We start from the raw sequence: 19,196 nt of genomic DNA, 5'->3' as shown, positions 1-19,196 counted from the left end.
ATTCAAACTTTTAGAGGACTCTACAGTGGCGTTTGCATGTTATCATCTACAGTATCTCACACACACAGCCAAACTTTTTAAAGACCACCAACCACTGAGCTGCAGGTCTGTAATGTAATTTTATGACATTCCGGGCAATTGTTGATTTCCATTCATTTCAGCATGGTATCAATATTGATATTAATTATATTAACAGAATCTCGATAATTGCTTGAGAACTGTTGTCCATCACATGTGAACATCAAGTCCGCATTAATTCTTATCAAGTTACATTATTGTTACAAATTAATTAAGCCATGACTTTTCAAATAAGCCTGCACTTTAACTGTTACCACCCAGTGATAAAAAATTATTAATAATGACAATGATCAATAGCAATCAGTAACTTCTACCAAAACTGATGCAGATTTGATTTTCACTTTAGTGGATTACACTCAACTCAAACAAGGTTCAGGAGTCTGCTATTGTTTTTCAAACTGCACAGTAAATGAATGGAAACCATCGGAACCCTGCAGCACTGTGAATACGTGAAACCGTCAAGAAGTGCTACATTTTTCTGTTTTGTTATTGTCCTTTCATATTGTGTCATGTTTCAAGATTCAGGTCAGATTTTAAAATGTATTTTTTCCAGTGCAGTCAGCCATTGGCCTCCATTCATTTCTGTGCAAAACAAACATCAGACAATTGTTTGCTTGAGTTGTGCAATCCATCATATTGAACATCAAACCTGTTTTCATTCTGGTCCACACTGAACTAGCGATGGCAGACCTGATTTTCACTGTGAGTGGTCAGCCAAGTTTCAAGAGTCTGCTGATTTTCATGTTATATGGAAATGAATGGAGGCCAATGGCTGCCTGCAGCTGAAACTCTCACCTTGAAGCTTGAACGTGCAAATACACCAAAACACGAAATGTAACACTACCTGCAGGTTTCACCTCAGCAAATGAATATTCATGTCAAAGGAAGAAACATGTTCTTTGTATTGTAGCCTGTTGTATAAAACCTTCAAAATAAAAGTCTAAATTCAATATTGTTCTCTGACTGCAGTTTTAGATAAAAGTTGTCACATTAGGTCTCATACAAACTTTTTCTTTCTTTTTGACATTCTCTTTTTTTGCATCCATTTTTTTTAAAGCAATATTTTATCTCTGGATGTCCCTATACCGTTATAGAAACCATGATATTTAAAACCATGCATACCATGGAGATAAGAAGCTAAAACTTGCAAATGTCTCTGATGAAGTTACATAGTTTTTGCAAAGGCCTAATTTTCCAGATCCTGTGCTATGAGAGAAATAAAAATAAAAACTGCATGATAATGTTTGGAAAATACAGTAATTAATCTTTATTAATAAAAAAAAAAACACTGATCAATAATGTTCTGAACGCTCTAATGCTGATATCCACCATTGTAACTGTAGCTACTGGGTGTCAGACACACTTTTATAACTCGTGACCAATTGCACTGCCTGAACTGTTTTTCTGTAGATTGGGCAGTGGCACGCGCCGCTGCTTTGCATGCGTAAAGCCGGGCCTTACTCGAGGCGCGTGGCATCTGGAGATGCCTGCGTGCTTTATCTCTCTGTCTGCATCACTCTCCATAGCAACTGAGAGATACCATCTGTCCCCGAGGAGAAGGTGAAGGGAGGGTGGAGAAAGGAAGTCAGACAGCATCTGCTGGGCGTGATGGCCGCCGTTTTTCATTTCGCTGCAAATATGATTTTTGAGTCTTCAGGTTAAACAAAACCTAGCGATGAAGTTTAGCAAAATTTAGAACCTACATATAACTTTATGTTTATGTTTATGTTTATATCGTTTTTCTGCTATATTGTAGCTCAGAATCAGTTATTTGATAAAAGAAAAAACAATAATTGTTGTACACCTACTAAAATATTGCCCTATTTTCCTAAAGTCATATTACAACAAACTAGAAGCCAAATATAAACAACGTTGACTTATCCTCCAGCTTTAGACACTTCCATCTTTACAAAGAGGTTTAGGGCTTTGTGGAGTCGCCCCAGGTCACCAGAAAAGAGCTTTGACCACCAACACCTGTCGCGCGCTGCCGGGGAGGCCTCCGTCTGGCAGATGTGCTTCAGCAACAAAGGCTCGGTATCGATTTGCACGCGCCTGCCCTGTGGCCATGCAAGCTGATCCTTCCTAAAATAGCCCGTGTGTTTGAAACTTTGAGCCTCCCGTACAGCTGACCTGCTGATGAGTCTGCAGCACGCGGACAGAAACTGAAAGCGAGGTAGAAATAAACAGGTGATTTTGTTGCTGCAATAATGTGCAGATAAGCGATTTGTTGTTTAGCAAAACACACTTTCAGCATTCTTGCACGTGTTTACAGCTCAAACTGAGAGTGATTTTTATCTGCATTTACGCGTCTGGCATTCTTTGGAGATAACACTTGTCATTGTGAAAGTTTAGACCATAAGCTCTGCTCTTTGGCATTCAAATTTAATCAAAACTCAGACAACAGACTGGCGAATGTGGAGACTCGCTGACAAAAGATCGGCGCGCCCTGGGGTCGGGGTTGACCTGGGTTTTGGAGAGAAAAGAGCAGGATGGGTGGGGGGTGGGGGGGTCCCCTCATAGCGACAGTTCTCCATCTGCCGCTCTGCCTTCCGCAGAACAATAGCGCTGAATCAATCACCGCCAACCTGTGTCTCCTCCTGCACCGCCTCTCCACTCCAGCCCCCCCTCCACTATATTTACGCAGCAGTGGCAGCAGGTCTGACCTGATGCAAGATGTGTTTTGAATTATTATGCAGCTTAATTATAACCAAATGAGCACGAGCTGTTGGGGAGAAACTGCTCTATCAGTGGAAGAAAAGAAATAGACCCATGCGTAAAAGTTTTGTCGTGCATAAAAGTGACAGGAAATAAATAGAAAGTTGTTAGATGCCATATTTATTTAAATCAAAAAAACAAACACATGCAGTGCATCTACACAAAATACCAAATAGAAACAAATAAGCAGGATGTATTGTGGAGAAATCAGTGGACATGATGAGTGCGTAATTGTTTCGTCGTGCGTAAAAGTGATCGGAAAATAACAGAAAGTTGCAGAAATTGCTTTAAATTGAATCACAGATGAAAACATTTGGTGCATCTCTGCAACAAATACCAAACAACAGTGCAATAAACTTCACAAGTTGTCCTATAGAATTCAGTCCGTGTGGCCCCTGAACTCCCCAGAGTAAATAAATAAAAAGCTAGCAAGGATTTTCTGGACAGCTGATGGCCACGTGGTCCGCATGGGCCAGCAATGCAGATTGCGCAGCACGCACAGCGTTCTGGCACGCGCTGTTCATTTGCATTTGTATGGGGGGCCGTGATAATAGAGGGCTTCTGCGCGCACAATGAGGCCGTTTTATGGCCAGCCTCTAGTCCACAGATGGCATCATCCACCTGCCCTTTCTCTCTGCTGCTGGGGGAGAGGGGGGGAGGGGCCCTTCACACTTTCTCCATGTTGTTTCTGAAATACTATCAGCATAAGTCTAACATGCAAAAAACATTATTGAGAGTTTGTTGGGTTTTCTTTCAGTGGAGTTCATTCATCAGTATTTAGGCTATTTAGTTTGTGGCATGTTGAGCTGAGTTTCAAAAGGTCTGAAAATAGTTTTTTCGTTCCTAAAAAGAACAATAAGACGCTTCTGTGCAGTTTTTAGACTTCATGCCAACTTTAGAAGAACTTTTAGAGTTCTTATAATTGCATGGATAAATGAACTTGGTGTTCAGCATGTAGTTCTGCAAGCACAATCACCTGCTGTGTTTCCTTTCATTTGCACCAATTTAGTGCTGCAGAGTGATCAAACTTTTTTTTAAAAGAAGCTATTTTTAGTTTCAGGCCCGGCTGCTGCGCGCAGAGGGGGAGCGTGCGTGGCTCGATGACCCCCATCAATCTGCCACGAGCCAGAGTGTGACAATAGCATTATCATACCAATACACCATTCAGCTTCAGCCAATCAGGGCGCTGCGCTTTCACTGCGCCGCACGAGCTGGAGAGTATAAAACAGGGAGGCTGCGAGTTTGAAAGCACTCTGCTCCCTCTCCGGATTTACTCTCCGATCCAACTCTCTACAACGCTTCCTTTTTGGAATATCTTCATCTTCATCATGACTCTTGAGGAGGTTCTGATCCAGAAACCTACCGAGCGTGCTCAGTGCACCGGCAAAGCCCTGGAGGAGGTCCTGGTGTCCGCTAAAGACAACGACTCCCTCACCGTCGGTGTCTACGAGAGCGCAAAAGTAATGAATCTGTAAGTATGAGACTCAGCTGAAGAGAGACAGTTCACATACTCGGATACACTCTGGTACTTTTGGTTGTGTTTTGGATGAAATCTCACGAGCTTTTTCTCTTTATTGTTTCTCCACAGTGACCCGGACAGTGTGTCTTTCTGCGTCCTGGCCACGGATGAGGAGTTCGAGTGTGACATCGCTCTCCAGATCCACTTCACCCTCATCCAGTCCTTCTGCTTCGACAACGACATCAGCATCGTCAGAGTGAGCGACATGCAGCGTCTGGCTGAGATCGTTGGTGACAAGGCGGAGCAGCTTGAAGACGCTCACTGCGTCCTCATCACGGTATGTAGACCTCAGTTAAATCATGTTCTTTTATTGTTATCTTTCACATGTTTGTACGTGATGCTGTTTTCAAAGACGCAAAGACTAAACTCTCTCCCCTCTTCCTGCTTGAACAGAACCCAGCTGACGGGTCTTGGGAGGACCCTGCTCTGGAGAAGCTGCACCTGTTCTGTGAGGAGAGCCGCCGTCTGAACGACTGGGTCCCTGAGATCAGCCTCCCCGAGCGTTGATCTGGGCCTCGGCTCCTCTCTTGCTCAGATGCTGTGAAGCTTCTTATCTGGAAATACTCATCCTGATGAACAGGATGAACCTGTTTCTGCTCATCCCTGGATACTCCTGAGGAGGATTCCCGTCCAGGCAGCACGGCGCCGGCCCGAGGAGGGCCCCCGTGAACCGTCGACTCTTGTCCCGTCCATGCCAAGATGACTCTCATTCTTTATGTGAACGAGGTCAGGTATGCCACAAGAGCGACACATCGACCCTCATTCTTTGTGCGGATGAGGTTTGGAGAGGAAGGAGAAGCGAGTTCTGCGTCCTGTGGTCCCACAGAGCAAATGTCGCACGTTGAAGCACGCGCAGCAGGAGAAGAAGCGGTGCTGAGGAAGAGGCCTTCTTAAAAAGGGACTTTTTAAAGATGTCCTCTTCGCTGAGCAACATGACAACAGTTGCAGTCAGCGAAAATGTTTCCCACTTTCCAGAATTGTCTTAATTCTCTAAAGGTTTCACTTTAGAAATTTAACAATGACAAAAATATTCTTAAACAAAAAAAAAAAAGAAAAAAAAAATACTTTGAAAAGTCTTTTCTCTAAAGGTTTCACTTTAGAAAATGGCTCAATTAAGTTAATGTTAAAAAAATATGAGAAGTTGTAAAATGATCTTATAAACACTTCATTATGTAATGAAGAAAGAAATGTTAAAGAAATGAAGATTTGACTGAAGATATTCTGATCCTGTTGGAAACAAACTCATTTATAAGTTTGACAGACATTAGAAATTGTAAGTGGAAAATGTTCAATAAAAGACTAAAGATGATATTTCTGGTGTTATGTCTTTTCACTTTCTCTACAAACCTGGCTTTTATGATTTACAAGTGTGGGTGTGTTGTGTGTGTTTGCGTGGAGGAGGTGGTGAGAGTGAGGGTGGGGGGATGAGGCCTGATGGTTATGAAACTAACAAAAGTTTACAACTCAGCAAAATTTGCATGGAAGGCGCTAAGGCCTGTCATCTGCTCACTGTTGTCCCCGTAGTAAAAAAAAAAAACTGCGGTCCCTCCCCCTGCAGACCTCATCTGCATGTGTATGGCGCAGCGCACAATAGCGGAGCTCCGGGCCTGTCAGCTCCAGCGGTCCGCACAGAGCGCCTATTGTCTGGCCTGCAGATGTCTCTGCAGCCACGCCGCGCCATCTGCCGCTTCCTGCAGGTGGGGGTCGGGCAGGGCAGGGGCTGGGAGGAGCCGGGGGTTAGTCAGTTTCCATTGGGGGCAGTCGCTTTGGGTCTGACTGGTTTGGGCCGGTTGTGGAGACGCGAGGGGGTCCTGAGTATCATCTGGTGTCCTGCCAGCTGCTGTCCGGACTATTATTTACTAGCAGGCACTTAGTGAAACTTTGGTAAACAGGCAACAAAGACGCCAGATCAGCTCTGTTTGGGTTCAGCAGCAGCAGCAGCAGCAGCACCTGCTCTGCATCTCAACAATGAAATCTGCCTGACGCATCAGTTCCTTTAATCACTTTATTTCTTTTTTCATAAACAATAAGAGACAGAAATGGTTTAAGTGGGTGTAAGCTTTAAGAAACTTTAACATTTGTTATTTGAATATTTCCTGAAAGTCCTCTGTGCGCTCAAAAGGAAAGGCCAAAATCATGTGCACAAATATCATATTTTACATGTAAGACTTAATGCATTAGGGAAAACCTGTTAAGGGCAATTCTCATTATTTTATTTTCCAACATTTTACAGAATAAAGTTCTCAACATAAGGGATGGGACCCCCATTGGGACCCAGGAAGATTAAAAAAATTTGAAATAAACTTATTTACATCTTCAGACCTGAGTCTTCAGTTGGACTGCTGACAACTCATGTCCACACTGACACTAAGGCCATAAACTACACTGAGCAGCACTGCTTCCCTTCAAGTAATCACTGGATCAAATGATTAATCAATTAAGCAGACAGTCATGATCAGCAGATTCATTGCTATAGATACTGTATATTGCAGGATGGTTTTACAGGATGAATCTAAATTCACTGTTCCTGCAAGGAGCAACAACTATCACTGTTGTTTCATTTCATTAGGCACTTTCACTCACAGGTTAGGCTATGACAAAATGCTGCATTGGAAGGAGTAAAATACATTTATCAAAAAGTATTTGTCTGTAAAAACTACACAAAGTAAAATAAAAAAAATCACTAATGCTACTGGTTCTGTTGGTATAAAAGCCTGTATAAAAACTGTGCTGAAGCTTCTCTCTTATGAAAGCACACAGAACTTGGAGGTGTGTCGGAGGCCCCTGTAGGCCCGGAGCCCCTCCCTCTTGGGATCCCTCACCATGCCTCGGACCACAGGGGGGCAGTCGCAGCCCCTTCTCTTCTGGGCTTGGTGCAGCAGGATTCGATAAACCCCGGTGAAGGGGTTGCGGCTGTCTTTGGGCTGATTGTTTCGTAGGTGCTCCGTGGTAAAGCCGAGCTCCTCCAGCGAGCCCCTGACCTCCTCCACCATCTCTTCCAGGTCCCCGTACTCCGAGTCCAGCAGGTTCTGCAGAGGGCTCACTGGTTCGGTAGGCAGCAACGACCAGGGAAACTCCACAGGTAAGAGCCAATCGCAGCCCATCATCTGGTCGACAGCGTAGCGCTCGGCCGCGACTGTCTTCAAAATGCCCTTGATGAGCTTCTGGCAGGGCCCGGGCACCCAGGGAGGGACGGCGTAGGCGCCTTCGATGATGCAGCGCCGCAGCTTGCCCATGGTGTCAGCACGGAACGGCATGGTGCCGGTCACCATGAAGAAAAGCAGGACGCCCATGGCCCACACGTCCACCGGGGGCCCCAGGTAGCACTCGTCCCTGAAGAGCTCCGGGGCCGCGTAGGGTGGAGAGCCGCAGAAGGTGTCGAGGGCATTGTTGCGGTTTGAGACCTGCGTGCTGAAGCCAAAGTCAGCCACCTTCACACAGCCACCGCTGGTGAACAGAACGTTCTCCGCCTTCAGGTCCCGGTGGATGATGTTGATGTTGTGCTGCAGAACGAAGCACTTGTTTAGTTTGAAACTGGTACATATCCAACAGGTCTGAGATTGTAGATGATCTGTGGCCGTTGTTTTTGCTATAACTCAGACTGTAAATGAACAGTCTTTCTATTCTTCTCAGGACTTCACTGCTGTATAATCGTGACATATTAGAATTATAATGAGTCAATGTAAATGAAACAATGTAATCCAAACAACTTGGAAGTGAAAGCAAATGAAAAAAGTTTGTCGTGATTGGACATTGCTTTGTAAACCTGCATGCGAGCTCTGCAGTAACAATTGTAGGTCAAAGAAGTTTAAAAGCCATCTTTGTTTTCACAAAGGAATGCTTTAGATAACTGGCTCAAATCTGTACCACTTCAAAACCTTGAAAGCTTCCCATGTTGTTCGCTGCACATGGACAGAGATCCTGTGATCGATGAAGCCTCATCATAAAAATAAGACCAATCTGTCAGCTGCTAGTTTCCCAGAGCTTCCTGTGGTGGTGCTGATCTAAGCTAAACATGTAGGAGGTCAAGAAACTGCTGGTAAGACGGCAGAAAGGCCTTAATGCTGGAGAATCACTTTAAGGGACAGAGACCACGTCAAAGAGGAACGACCTGACCCAAACATATTCCTGTGGGAATCAACTCTTCAAGACAATAGCACTGCAGTGGCTCAGTTCTATTTAAGTTTCCCAGTAGAAAAAAAAGTGAGTGAGTGAGCATGCACAATACCAGGACCCTGAAAACCTGCACACTGAAATGGAATTAATCCATAATTAACATTATTATTACACCTATTGTCCTGCTATGACATGTCCGCTGTGAAAAAGGTCTATTGCCTGCCACTGGTCCTTGACACTGTGTGTGAGGTTCTGCTCTAATGGATGTTGACAAGATCTCTGACTACACGTGGGCATTACCTTAAAGGGACCCGTGCATCTGTGGCTTTGCTGTTTACTGATGCAGGTGTGCAAAACAGTTTTTCATCTGATTTAAATAAACTTCTTGCCACAGAGTGCCAACCCACTCATATCATCATTAGGTCACATAATAAGGATGCACCAGTCTTTATAAGCATGATGGCAAATCTACATATCAGTATCTGGCCAAACATCGTGGGTTCCATTATCAAACGTTATTCACCTTGATTTTGATGCCGTTTTTATTGGATTTAAACAAACGTTTCTAAAGATCAAATCAAACTGAACTCTTAATGGTAGTATATTACACTATGTTCTATGATTAATCATGTTGAAACTATAGCAATTAATTAGAGTCATGGACAACATAAATTAATAGAGAAAGTAATCAGCAGAGTACTTGATGAAAATAATAGAATAATTATAATTACATTTGTTTTTAGTTTGTGTGAAAATGTAAATGTGTTCTTAGTGCTTTCAAATCATTTTGTTCTTCCTCATTTTTGTAGCGGTCTTACTAAGATGTTTTCTTTTTATCTTACTAAAATGAAAAGTTGTTGCTTTTTTAATTAGTTGTGGTTTAGAAATGTGTGATGTTAATGATTACTAAGGGTAAATAAATACAACTGCATGACGTAAAAAACAAACTAAAATGAGTCACTGACCATGTATTTGATGGCAGAGAGGATCTGGGCGAAGGTGATCTTGCTGTTGTTGTCAGAAAACTTTCCCTCGTTGCAGATCCTGTTGTGCAGGTCTCCTCCGCCTGCGTACTCCAGCACCAGGTAAAGGCGGCTCGGTGTCTCCACCACCTCGTACAGACGCACCACGTTGGGGTGCTGCAGGGTCTCCATGCTGCTGATCTCCCTGGAGAGCAGACGCTGGGCCTGGATGTCCAGCCTCATCTTATCCAGGATCTTCAGGGCCACTTTGTCTACGAGGGGGACAGATGATTGGTTAACAGCGGGTAAAGTGGGAACACAAACTTCAACTTCAATGACAGTGTTTGGAATTAATTAATCTTTTCCAAACATAAGCTGGTTCAAGTTTCTTAAACATGAAGATTTTTAATACTTTCACTTTACGGTTAACTGAATACGACTCTGTGTTTGGATTGTTGGACTGTCAGAGTAAGTAGTTTTAAACCGTCACTTCCAGCCTTCCTTAATCATTTTTAATTAAAGTCATTTATCAAGCAAGAATGAAAAACTGTCTCTGGTTCCATCTTCTTAAATGTGAGGATTTGCTACTTTTTCTACATAATATTTGGACTGTTGTTCAGACTTGAGGAAGATATCTGTTGGACATTTTTCAGCATTTGATCAACAGATTAACTCAATGAAAAAAAGTTGTTACATTTTACAGATTATTCATTTAAAAATATAAGTTGTAGATTAACTAATAATGAAAAGAGTAGTTTGCTCCCTGACCCACAACCTCATGTCAGGTTAAGGCCATTTTGTTGTTTGTAAAACTTCAGATTTTGGTTTTTGAGTCTGCGTGTGGTTATTTTTAAATGTACTTTATTCAGAAATGTTTTTCTTTTTTCTCTGCATCTGTGTGTCAAGTAGATCCACATTAGCCAGAAATAGAGACAGAGAGTAGGCAACGTGTGCATTAGCCTGGAGAGCCATCGGCCAGTAATGAATGAAATAAAGCAAAAATACAACTTCAGGTCTTGGGTCAGGTTGGCTCACAACTGCTGTTCTGGTGGGTTCTAACTGAGGCAGGTACAGGCTGGGTTTGGGTTTCAGTTCCAGGCGCATGTAGAACACCAAAAAAAAGACCTTATTTTCTTTTGCTGTTCATTCTTGTTCTTAAGCTTTTCTCAGAGTGTTCTGGGTTTCTCTGAAGGAAATTACTAAACAGTCATTTTACAAAGCCAAGTTTTATGAAGGAAAAGGTCACAGGCAAAAGTTAAGGGTTGAAATGGAAAAGGTGGAATTGGCCGCCTTTGGAGGTAGAGTGGGTCGTCCACTAATCGGAAGGTTGGTGGTTTGATTCCCAGCTCCTCCAGTCGGCATTTCAAAGTATCCTTGAGCAAGATACTGAACCCTGATGTTTCATCGGTGTGTGAACGGGTGAATGTGGCTTCCACTGGTCCATAAGACTAGAGAAGCTCTATAAAATAGCAGTCCATTTACCAAAAGGGGCTCCTCAAGGTGTGAGCGACAGATGGTCCAAACAGTAGCATATGAAAGTGTAGCACACACATCTGCACATGTACCTTTAGTCAGAGCGTGGAAAGCCAGTTTGACCCTGGAGAAGGTCCCATAACCGATCTCCCCACGGACCTTGTAGAAGCCCACCCTGCGACCTACGATCAGCTCCTTGATGGTCTTCTCGTCCTTGCACATGTCAGTGGTGAGCTTCTGCAGGGGGGTGAGGCGCAGCGTGGTCTCGGCCTCATCATCCTCGGGGCCGGCTTCAGAGCTGTCCGTCAAGCTGTAAAGGCTGTGGTGGAGCCTGGTGCTTGTGACCTGGTACTGGCCTCCAGGCATTTCTCTAGCGGGTCAGAGATAGGGTCATCTTCAAAAACATGACAGTGGGATTGAGTCGTTACCAGCTGCTAGTTTGTACACGGAGCTGAACCAGATAAACAGGAAATACTCTACAGTAAACTCAGGAAATACATTTGTACACATTTTACAATAAATTTACTGGAGATCAGAAACATACAACCCTGACATGACTGCAATAACACAGGAGAAATCTGACAAAATATAAATAGGATGTAGAAAACAAGATTGTCATCTCCTTACCAAGTTTCAAAAGTGGTGCTCTGCATCAAAACACAGCCATGGAGTCCATTGCAAGCAAAAAAATTAAGAAAGAAAAGTACTTCTTTTGGCCCAATATCACCAAGAAAAATTAATTTTCTTCACACATGCTGAAGTCTGACTCAGTTTGTGTCACAACATCTCAAAAAGTCTCAGTCCACTGAGCAGAACGCTGCCACCCCTCTCTTCTCTCTCTAACAGACTGCTGTACACTGGTGGCCAGAGACACAGGAGGGGAAGGGGCATGTGCGTTTGAGCCATCACTGAAATGGACAGTCAGTCCGGCCTTCCCTGGCCACACCCCTCAGCCTTCACCTCTCCCTGTTTACAGCCTTTCCTCCTCAATGAAGGATGAAGGATTAACGTGGTGTCATGAACTCTAATCCTGTTTTAACTTAGGTCTACCCCAATCCCTTCAAGTGGTTAACAACAGTTCGTGGTGGCAAAAATAAGGCCAAAAACATGCAACACATGACGGACATGTGCATGTATTGGTATCTACAGTGCGCCTGTATGTGACCAGGATGCACTGGGTTGCAGGTTGAGGAGAAGACACCTGTGTGAGAGAAACGGTTGTGCTGTGCAGCCAAGGTTGAACTGACTGGCCTCCGTGAAGATGAAATGTTATGCAAGAGTATTACCCAATGTTCCTACAGAGATTAGCTCCCTGTCCCCCTTAGACTGTGGCTGAACAGAACAGATAAAGAGATTACAAAGCATGAGGTCAATGCTGCACCAGGCGGAGCATCTTCATTCAGGTGTGTCGTCCCTGTGAGCAGCAGTCGAAGGACAACAAGGAGACGCTGGGATCGAAAGACATCAAGACATTACAGAGCACAAGTGAACTTACTTTCTTTTACGTAATGCAGAAGCAGCTTGTGTTGCAGCCTGATTGATACATCGGCATGACTGCTACTTACAGATCATTTTATCATATCACAGACAGAACTGAAATGTTTGTTTCTGACTAATCAACCAATTGTTTCAGCTTCAGTCTTTAATTTTCCAAATTTAAGGAATAATTAAACGTATATAGAGCCAAGCTAGCCTTTCCCACCTGTTTCCAGTCTATATGCTAAGCTAAGCTAACCAACTGCTGACTATAGCTTAATTTTCATCATACAACAGACACGAGAGTGCCATTAACCCTTTTCATCCAACTCTGGAAACAGAGCGAGTAAGTGCAATTACTAAAATGTCAAATATGAATATTATAATGTTTTGACTCAGATATCAATACATGCGTCCAAAATCAAGAATCAGTTGGGTTCTTGTGTGTAAGATTGTATGTAAACATAAACATATGCTAACATCCTAAATACTCCATCGATAAAGTGGAAGTACTTCTGTCCAGAAAGACTATGTTAAATGCAGATACAAACAAATTCTTATTATTACTCAGTTTTATGTTCTTGTTATTATGTTGTTATTACAAGATTTATGCTACTGAGGAAAGCAGATCACTGCAGACCCCTGCTTTCTTAAACATAAACAACAGGAAGTCGTTGAACAGAAGTTACAGGAAGCGGACTTCAAGATGTCAAGATTAATAGAAAGAGTTTGACTTAAAGGAACCTGAAAAAAAACAGGAAAATGACTCAGAGTTAAATTATTTCTTATTTCTTTGAATGAAAGGAGATAAACGAGGTTAACTCCTTGAATGGGACTGGCCTTCCAGCTAGCTATTGCTTCTTCAATGTTGACACCTCCACCTCCCTCCTCCCGCACCCTGCAGACGTCTGATTGGATTAAAGCCTTAGACAGGAATATGTCCTGTGTTTAAATGTACTCTCTGCACATTGGTCACCTGCGAGCAGGGCAGTGAAACTGCAAATCTGGTCAGGTGTGACAGAGCAAAACAGGTGGTAGAGTAGTAGTAGTAGTCGACAACTCAGGAATTTTGCTTTGAAATGAGACTGAAATACAAATCCATACATTTTAAAACCCTCTAGTTACTGCTGCCCCCTGAGAGTCAGGAGCCTCATGCACCTGCAGAGCTGACAGGTCAACAGCTCATTAGCATCATTAGCCTCGAAACAACCTAGATCTTCCTCCTCTTCAGGCGGTTGTCATTGAGGCCGCAGGCACGCTGGTTCTCTTCCAGCTCTTTGATTCTCTGACGCAGAGCCACAATCTCCTTGTTCTTCTCCTCCTGGAAGAACTGCAGCTTCTGAGGAAACACACGCACAGTTAATACACACACACACACACACACACACACACACACACACGCACACATTAGAAAGAGGCAATATAAACAAGACATGCAACACGTTTCTCAGAACAACAGTTTTGGACTGACAATGACGACCTATAAAAATGCCACCCACTGATTTTAAACATGTTATTCAGTGATTCTCGTGAATGACGGCAGCCGGTAAATGATTTTCTGTATGCACAGACTATTTGAGTGTGATGTGCTTTCTATTTAGTAATTGCTAATCAAATTTCTTCTACAGCTGAAACAAATTGTTTTCATTATTGTTTATGACTTCTGAAATAGCTTTGTGTCTAAAATAGCAAATTATGAAAAATACACATCACAGTTTCCAAGAACCCAAAGATGATGTTTTGAATTTGTTATTCAATTCACAATGTTTATAATAGATATATCTGTACATGTCTGAAGGCCTGTTTGGGCTATTTTGTTTACACTTTTCTCTTCCAGACAAAAGAAAAAGCTGAGGGAGAGAGCATGCTGGGAAGTAGTCTGATATTACTAAATTATGAAGGGACTAACAGGACAAAACATGCAGTCATTCGTAATGGAAGTTTGGTCTCCTCTCAGTGGAAGTTTGCATCCAAAGGACTCAAACTTTCAAACACAAAACCTGTTGCAGTTACACTCAAGATTTTGTCATCACTCCTGCAGAAACTGGAACTTATGAAATATGTTTCTGACCAGAGTTACAGATTAGTTACCACTTGAATCTGTTTTGTGCGTGTGAATAAAGCCCTGTAATGAAAAACAGAGGGAGGACATTGAAGGTTCTGTGTGGGCTGCTCACCCTCTTGAAGACACTCTGAGGGAGAAGGTTGGAGCCATGTTGTTGCTGCTGCTGCTGCTGCTGCTGTTGACTCCACTGAGCTGTATTCTGAACTCTGGCTAACTTCGCACCAAACTGCCAAAACATACAGAGCAAAGGACTAATAAACTTAGTAAAGCTGAAACCGGCCACTCAAGACCAAAGCAGAGTTGGGTTCATCATGAAATCATTCCTCAGGACTTCTCCTAATTTCACAGAGCATTTCTAATAATACTTAAGGCTGCTGTGGATCAGTCATGTTGTCCATACTAGATCTGAATCTAGATGTGAACCTCCTGCAGACAAACTCTTGGCCTCTTCAATTCTGCAGATTATCTGACAAGTTATTGTATTTCATATATTATGAAGATGAAAAAAACAATTACAGACTCAGACTTTACTTGTTAATCTTTAAAAACTCTTGTGCTTTAGTAAAGGATTAAATAAAGAATTCTTCAGTTCAACATTGTGAGGTTTTTAACACAAGGAAACAAAACAAGCATTTTAGTGTTTTTACACATGAACATGTATTTCAGAATCATGTAGACTGTAATCATCAGTAACGCCTGGAGAAGGGTCCTGAGTTGACTGCATTACAGTAAAGTGAAGTAGAGTGTGGCTTTTCATTTACCTCCATTTGTAACTTGAGGAGCTCGCTCTGCCTCTCCCTCTCTTGATCCTTCAGCCTCTTCTTCATCTCCTCCAGATCCATATCCTTTTCCTCCAGTAGCTTCTTTGCTTCTGCATCTTTGGCTTCCACTGTCAGGAAATAAAACAAGCCGAATACAGGTTCATCTTTAACATACTTGCTTTGTTTGTCTCTATTTTTTGGCTTAATTATTTTCTGTTCTGCTGCTCTGCTCTGATGTTTCACTGAAAAGCAGACGTCCAATTAACAGCTGAGTTTTGCATCATAGAAAACAAAAAAATAAACGGAACATGGAGGGAGTCGGCAAGTTTTGTTTTTAAACTACAATCATATAATTTGTTAACAAGTGCATGTGTAGCTGCAAGATTTTGATATCATATACGTCTGAAGTTGGACCGGGACCACTGAGTCAGTGTACTGAGTGAGTTGTGAGGCCTTACACTGACTGAAACCCTTCCTGTGAGCCTGCTCCACCTCTCTCCTGCACTGCTGCCTCACAGCCTCTAGCTCCCTCTTGTGTCTGTCTTCTTCTGTTTTCATTTCACCGACCAGCCGCTGAAGCTCAGCCTCTCCGTACTGTCGACAACACACAAGCCACACACCACGACACTCACCGATGCTGGCTCTGGGCAAATATTTCACATTGCTACCTACTTTAAAATAAAATATTGGTAAGAAGGCAAACAAAGACGGTCAATTGATCATTCTCATTTCAAATTAATCTGTAACTTAGTAGGTGTTCATTTGAAACCAGAAAAAAAGTGCTTACATCTACAGTTTTGTCGTCAACGTCCAAAACAAATATATATGTCAGTGCTGTTTATTAACTTACATTTATATTGACTAAGCAAATTACACATTACAATGTAATCTGTCTTCAGAAACTGAGATTTAGAGATGTGGCAAAACCAAATGAAACCAGATAAAAATAAAGAAATAAATAAAAAAGCAAGCAAAAGTGCCTTAACCTTGAGTGATGATCAGCTGGACTAAACTTCCATGATTTTAAAAAAAATAAACAATGTCACATGCAAATAAAAATAAATGTTTTATAAATGTTTTTTTTTTCCTTTTTCCAAAACCAGAGCAAAGGACGTAGTAGGCGGTAGGTTTATGCCATGAGAAGTAACTGCACAGCTTTCTGTCTGCCCCAAAAGCCTCCACCACTCAGGAGATTAGGGCAGCCTGTGTGTGGCCTCGGAGGTGAAACCATGTCAAATAATACTGAGTGCATGGTAATAAGGATGAACGTATCAATATTTAAGTGAATAAATCAAACAGAGATTATCCCCAATTACACTCTTGTATACAGTCTACAATAGATAAATATCTCAGAACATAATAAACATTTCTATCATGCCATATAAGCAACACTACCTTGTTCCCAGAACAGCTATGGAAATATAAAACGTACAATTTTCAATTATAAGTCTTGATTCACGGAATCACATGGAAGACATTTTGACATGTCGCAGCAGGAACTGAAGAGGTGTAAATAATAAAATGAATGATGGTTAAATCCTGTTTAGCTGCTTCAGGTTCATGACATTGATGTATACTGTGCATGTTGGCTCACTGCCATGATTTACTGGAACACTTGACATGACTGGAGCCATTGTTAACTCTATTAGTAAAATGTCTGCTGTGAAAAAGGTCTGTTTTGTCCCCTGCTTCAGTCCTTACCTCTGCTGATCTCTCGTTCTGTCGTTTCATGTGCGCCATATTGTTCTTCAGTCTCTCGTTCTCCACTGCAACAGCAACATAATTACGTATATCTAGTAACAGAAGACTCTTTATTCATTGTAGACCTTATTCTTTTGCAACATTAGCTTCACTGGGGTGAGCACTTAAGAAACACGTCAAACATATTGTTTCTTCTTGACAAAGACTATTGAGAGTATTTTAAATGACCTGGAATTCTATTATTGTTTTTTTTTTATATGCATGTTCAGTGTGTCATTACAGTTACCTCTGAGGTTGCACTGCTCCTGTAGAGTCTGCTGCAGTCTGCTGACTGTGATGAGAAGGCTGTCTCTCTCTGCAACAGGTTGATCAATAGAATTAGCAAGTTCTCATGGATGGTTTGCTAGTTTTTAAACACCATACAGATGTATAAGATCCTGTATAAAACAACTAGATGAGAGAGAGGAAGTTTATACAACCATTTAAATGAATTTTGTAATGTATTGCTTAATTTTTCTATGGTTTAAAACTTCTTTAAGAACTACATGACACTACAACTCACCCTTCCAGTGACAGTAAAATCTGTCTGAGCTATGAAGTTCATCTGTCTGAATGTTGACTTTCATGACAATGTATTAGAAATTATATTCCATAGTGTTGCTCTTGTTATTACAAACGTTCTTAAACATTTGTGCTGCAATTCCTTGCTCTGCTTTGACTGAACTGAAAGAGGACAGTCAGGACTGTCGTTGGCAATATCACCAGCAGAGGGAGACAAACATCAAGTCAGGCTTCACGGGGCTCTTACATCTTGGAAAGCAAACAAAAGTAAAACAAGTGTTAAACCCCAAAGCTTTTACATGTAAAGTCAAGAAACTCACCCTCAATCAGACTTTTCTCCTTGGTCAGATAGAATTTAATGAGTCTATTGGCATCCTCCAGCATGATCTCCAACAGGTTGTTTTTGCCATTAACCGCTGTAATTTCCTGTTGGATAAATATAAAGATGAATACAAATACTCTAAACTTCAATATAAAACTCTAAACTTCACATACCACAGTTTTAGTTCAGTGTCTGTTAGGTTCCCATTGTATTCCAATTATTGTTTTAATGCTTTTTGTTGTATATCTTTGTTTTGTTGTATGTGTCTTGGCTGTTGCGATAATACAATTTCTATCTATCTATCTATCTATCTATCTATCTATCTATCTATCTATCTATCTATCTATCTATCACACACGGGACGTTTTCTCTTAAATTTTGTTCACAAAATGTGTTTAAATCTGTGTTAGTGAGCATTTCTCCTTTGCCAACTTAATCCATCCACGTGAAATACAGAAAAACAGCAAAACTAGGCAAGTTGAAAAGTTAAAGTAAAAGTAGTAGGCTAGAAGTAAAGGTAGGCTGTGTTATCTTCTTTGAAGTTGTCAGATTATGATTGAGGTTACCAAACACTCCTTACGGCAACCTGTAATTATCTTTGAGAGAAGACCTAACGTTAAATTATGTTTCTCCTCCTCATACTTTCCACTCACTAATCTACTGAAGTGACACCTACTGAAAAACAACAAGGCAATTACATCAAATGGCACAGATCATATTTATCCATTAATAAGCTAGCTACCTTACCTTTTCCAGTTCAGCAAACTCCTCCATAAACTGGTCAAGATTAACACAGTTTAACTTGGTCATGGTGTCAGTTCTGGAAAAGAGCAAATTACTGTCGCAAAGAGTAAATTAATTGTCGTATTACTGACTCTGTTTGATTCAAAAAGCGACACTGACGTTAAGCTAGCTAAATAAAAATCGTCTTTAGCTGCTAGCTAAGAAGTTACGCCGTTGAAGTTAGCTTTACGAGCTCGTGAACACCATTGCTCATACCTAGGGCTCGTGAACACCATTGCTCATACCTAGGGCTCGTGAACACCATTGCTCATACCTAGGGCTCGTGAACAGACCAATTATTAATTGATTTCAATAAGAGCAGAGGTTGGAAATGTTAGGTTACACTTAAATACTGAGCCAATCTAATAAATATATTAAGCAAGTACAATTTTTAGGTAGTAGTATTTACTTTTGTTGTACCTAATGCTTTTACTCAACAATTCAGAGCAATGAAGTGAAAATAGTAATTACAAAATGTAATGCATTTCACAGAGGAATTTTTTTAAATGTCTGTGTATCTGTGCATGTAGCCATACATGTATTTCATTAATGTAGGATCCCAAGAGTTGTTTCAGAATTACTTTTAACTTAAGTTACATTAGGACATGTATCTTCTAAATTAAGTATTTTTCCACTTAAAAAAGATTTATACTTCTGGCACCTC

General features: G+C 41.5%; 3 protein-coding genes across 4 annotated transcripts; 1 reads left to right on the top strand and 2 right to left on the bottom strand.

Annotated features, from left to right (window-relative positions):
• The first annotated feature begins 2,748 nt into the window (after positions 1–2,748).
• On the top strand, positions 2,749–4,982 carry gadd45gb.1 (growth arrest and DNA-damage-inducible, gamma b, tandem duplicate 1). The gene is made up of 3 exons (XM_056403736.1): positions 2,749–4,264; positions 4,382–4,589; positions 4,706–4,982. Exons 1-3 carry the CDS (start codon positions 4,122–4,124, stop codon positions 4,817–4,819), a joined length of 465 nt encoding a protein of 154 aa, XP_056259711.1. The 5' UTR covers positions 2,749–4,121; the 3' UTR covers positions 4,820–4,982.
• Positions 4,983–6,312: 1,330 nt separating this feature from the next.
• On the bottom strand, positions 6,313–12,632 carry nim1kb (NIM1 serine/threonine protein kinase). Of its 2 annotated transcripts, none has more exons than XM_056402768.1 (4): positions 11,491–12,632; positions 10,956–11,257; positions 9,394–9,662; positions 6,313–7,815 (listed from the first exon to the last, which is right to left on the bottom strand). In XM_056402768.1, exons 2-4 carry the CDS (start codon positions 11,227–11,229, stop codon positions 7,057–7,059), a joined length of 1,302 nt encoding a protein of 433 aa, XP_056258743.1. In that variant the 5' UTR covers positions 11,230–11,257; positions 11,491–12,632; the 3' UTR covers positions 6,313–7,056. The 2 variants fall into 2 exon arrangements, with proteins under 2 accessions (XP_056258743.1, XP_056258742.1); XM_056402767.1 differs by having other exon boundaries at positions 10,956–11,233.
• Positions 12,633–12,952: 320 nt separating this feature from the next.
• Positions 12,953–18,759, bottom strand: LOC130186056 (coiled-coil domain-containing protein 152-like). The gene is made up of 8 exons (XM_056402769.1): positions 18,497–18,759; positions 17,748–17,853; positions 17,153–17,221; positions 16,867–16,931; positions 15,624–15,759; positions 15,166–15,293; positions 14,517–14,630; positions 12,953–13,678 (listed from the first exon to the last, which is right to left on the bottom strand). Exons 1-8 carry the CDS (start codon positions 18,557–18,559, stop codon positions 13,550–13,552), a joined length of 810 nt encoding a protein of 269 aa, XP_056258744.1. The 5' UTR covers positions 18,560–18,759; the 3' UTR covers positions 12,953–13,549.
• Positions 18,760–19,196: the final 437 nt, after the last annotated feature.

The sequence above is a fragment of the Seriola aureovittata genome, chromosome 18 (genome assembly GCF_021018895.1).
Source record: "Seriola aureovittata isolate HTS-2021-v1 ecotype China chromosome 18, ASM2101889v1, whole genome shotgun sequence".
NCBI classification, from domain to species: domain Eukaryota; kingdom Metazoa; phylum Chordata; class Actinopteri; order Carangiformes; family Carangidae; genus Seriola; species Seriola aureovittata.
The sequence above is the reverse complement of the archived record's forward strand: the minus strand, read 5'-3'. Positions and strand labels throughout refer to the sequence as shown.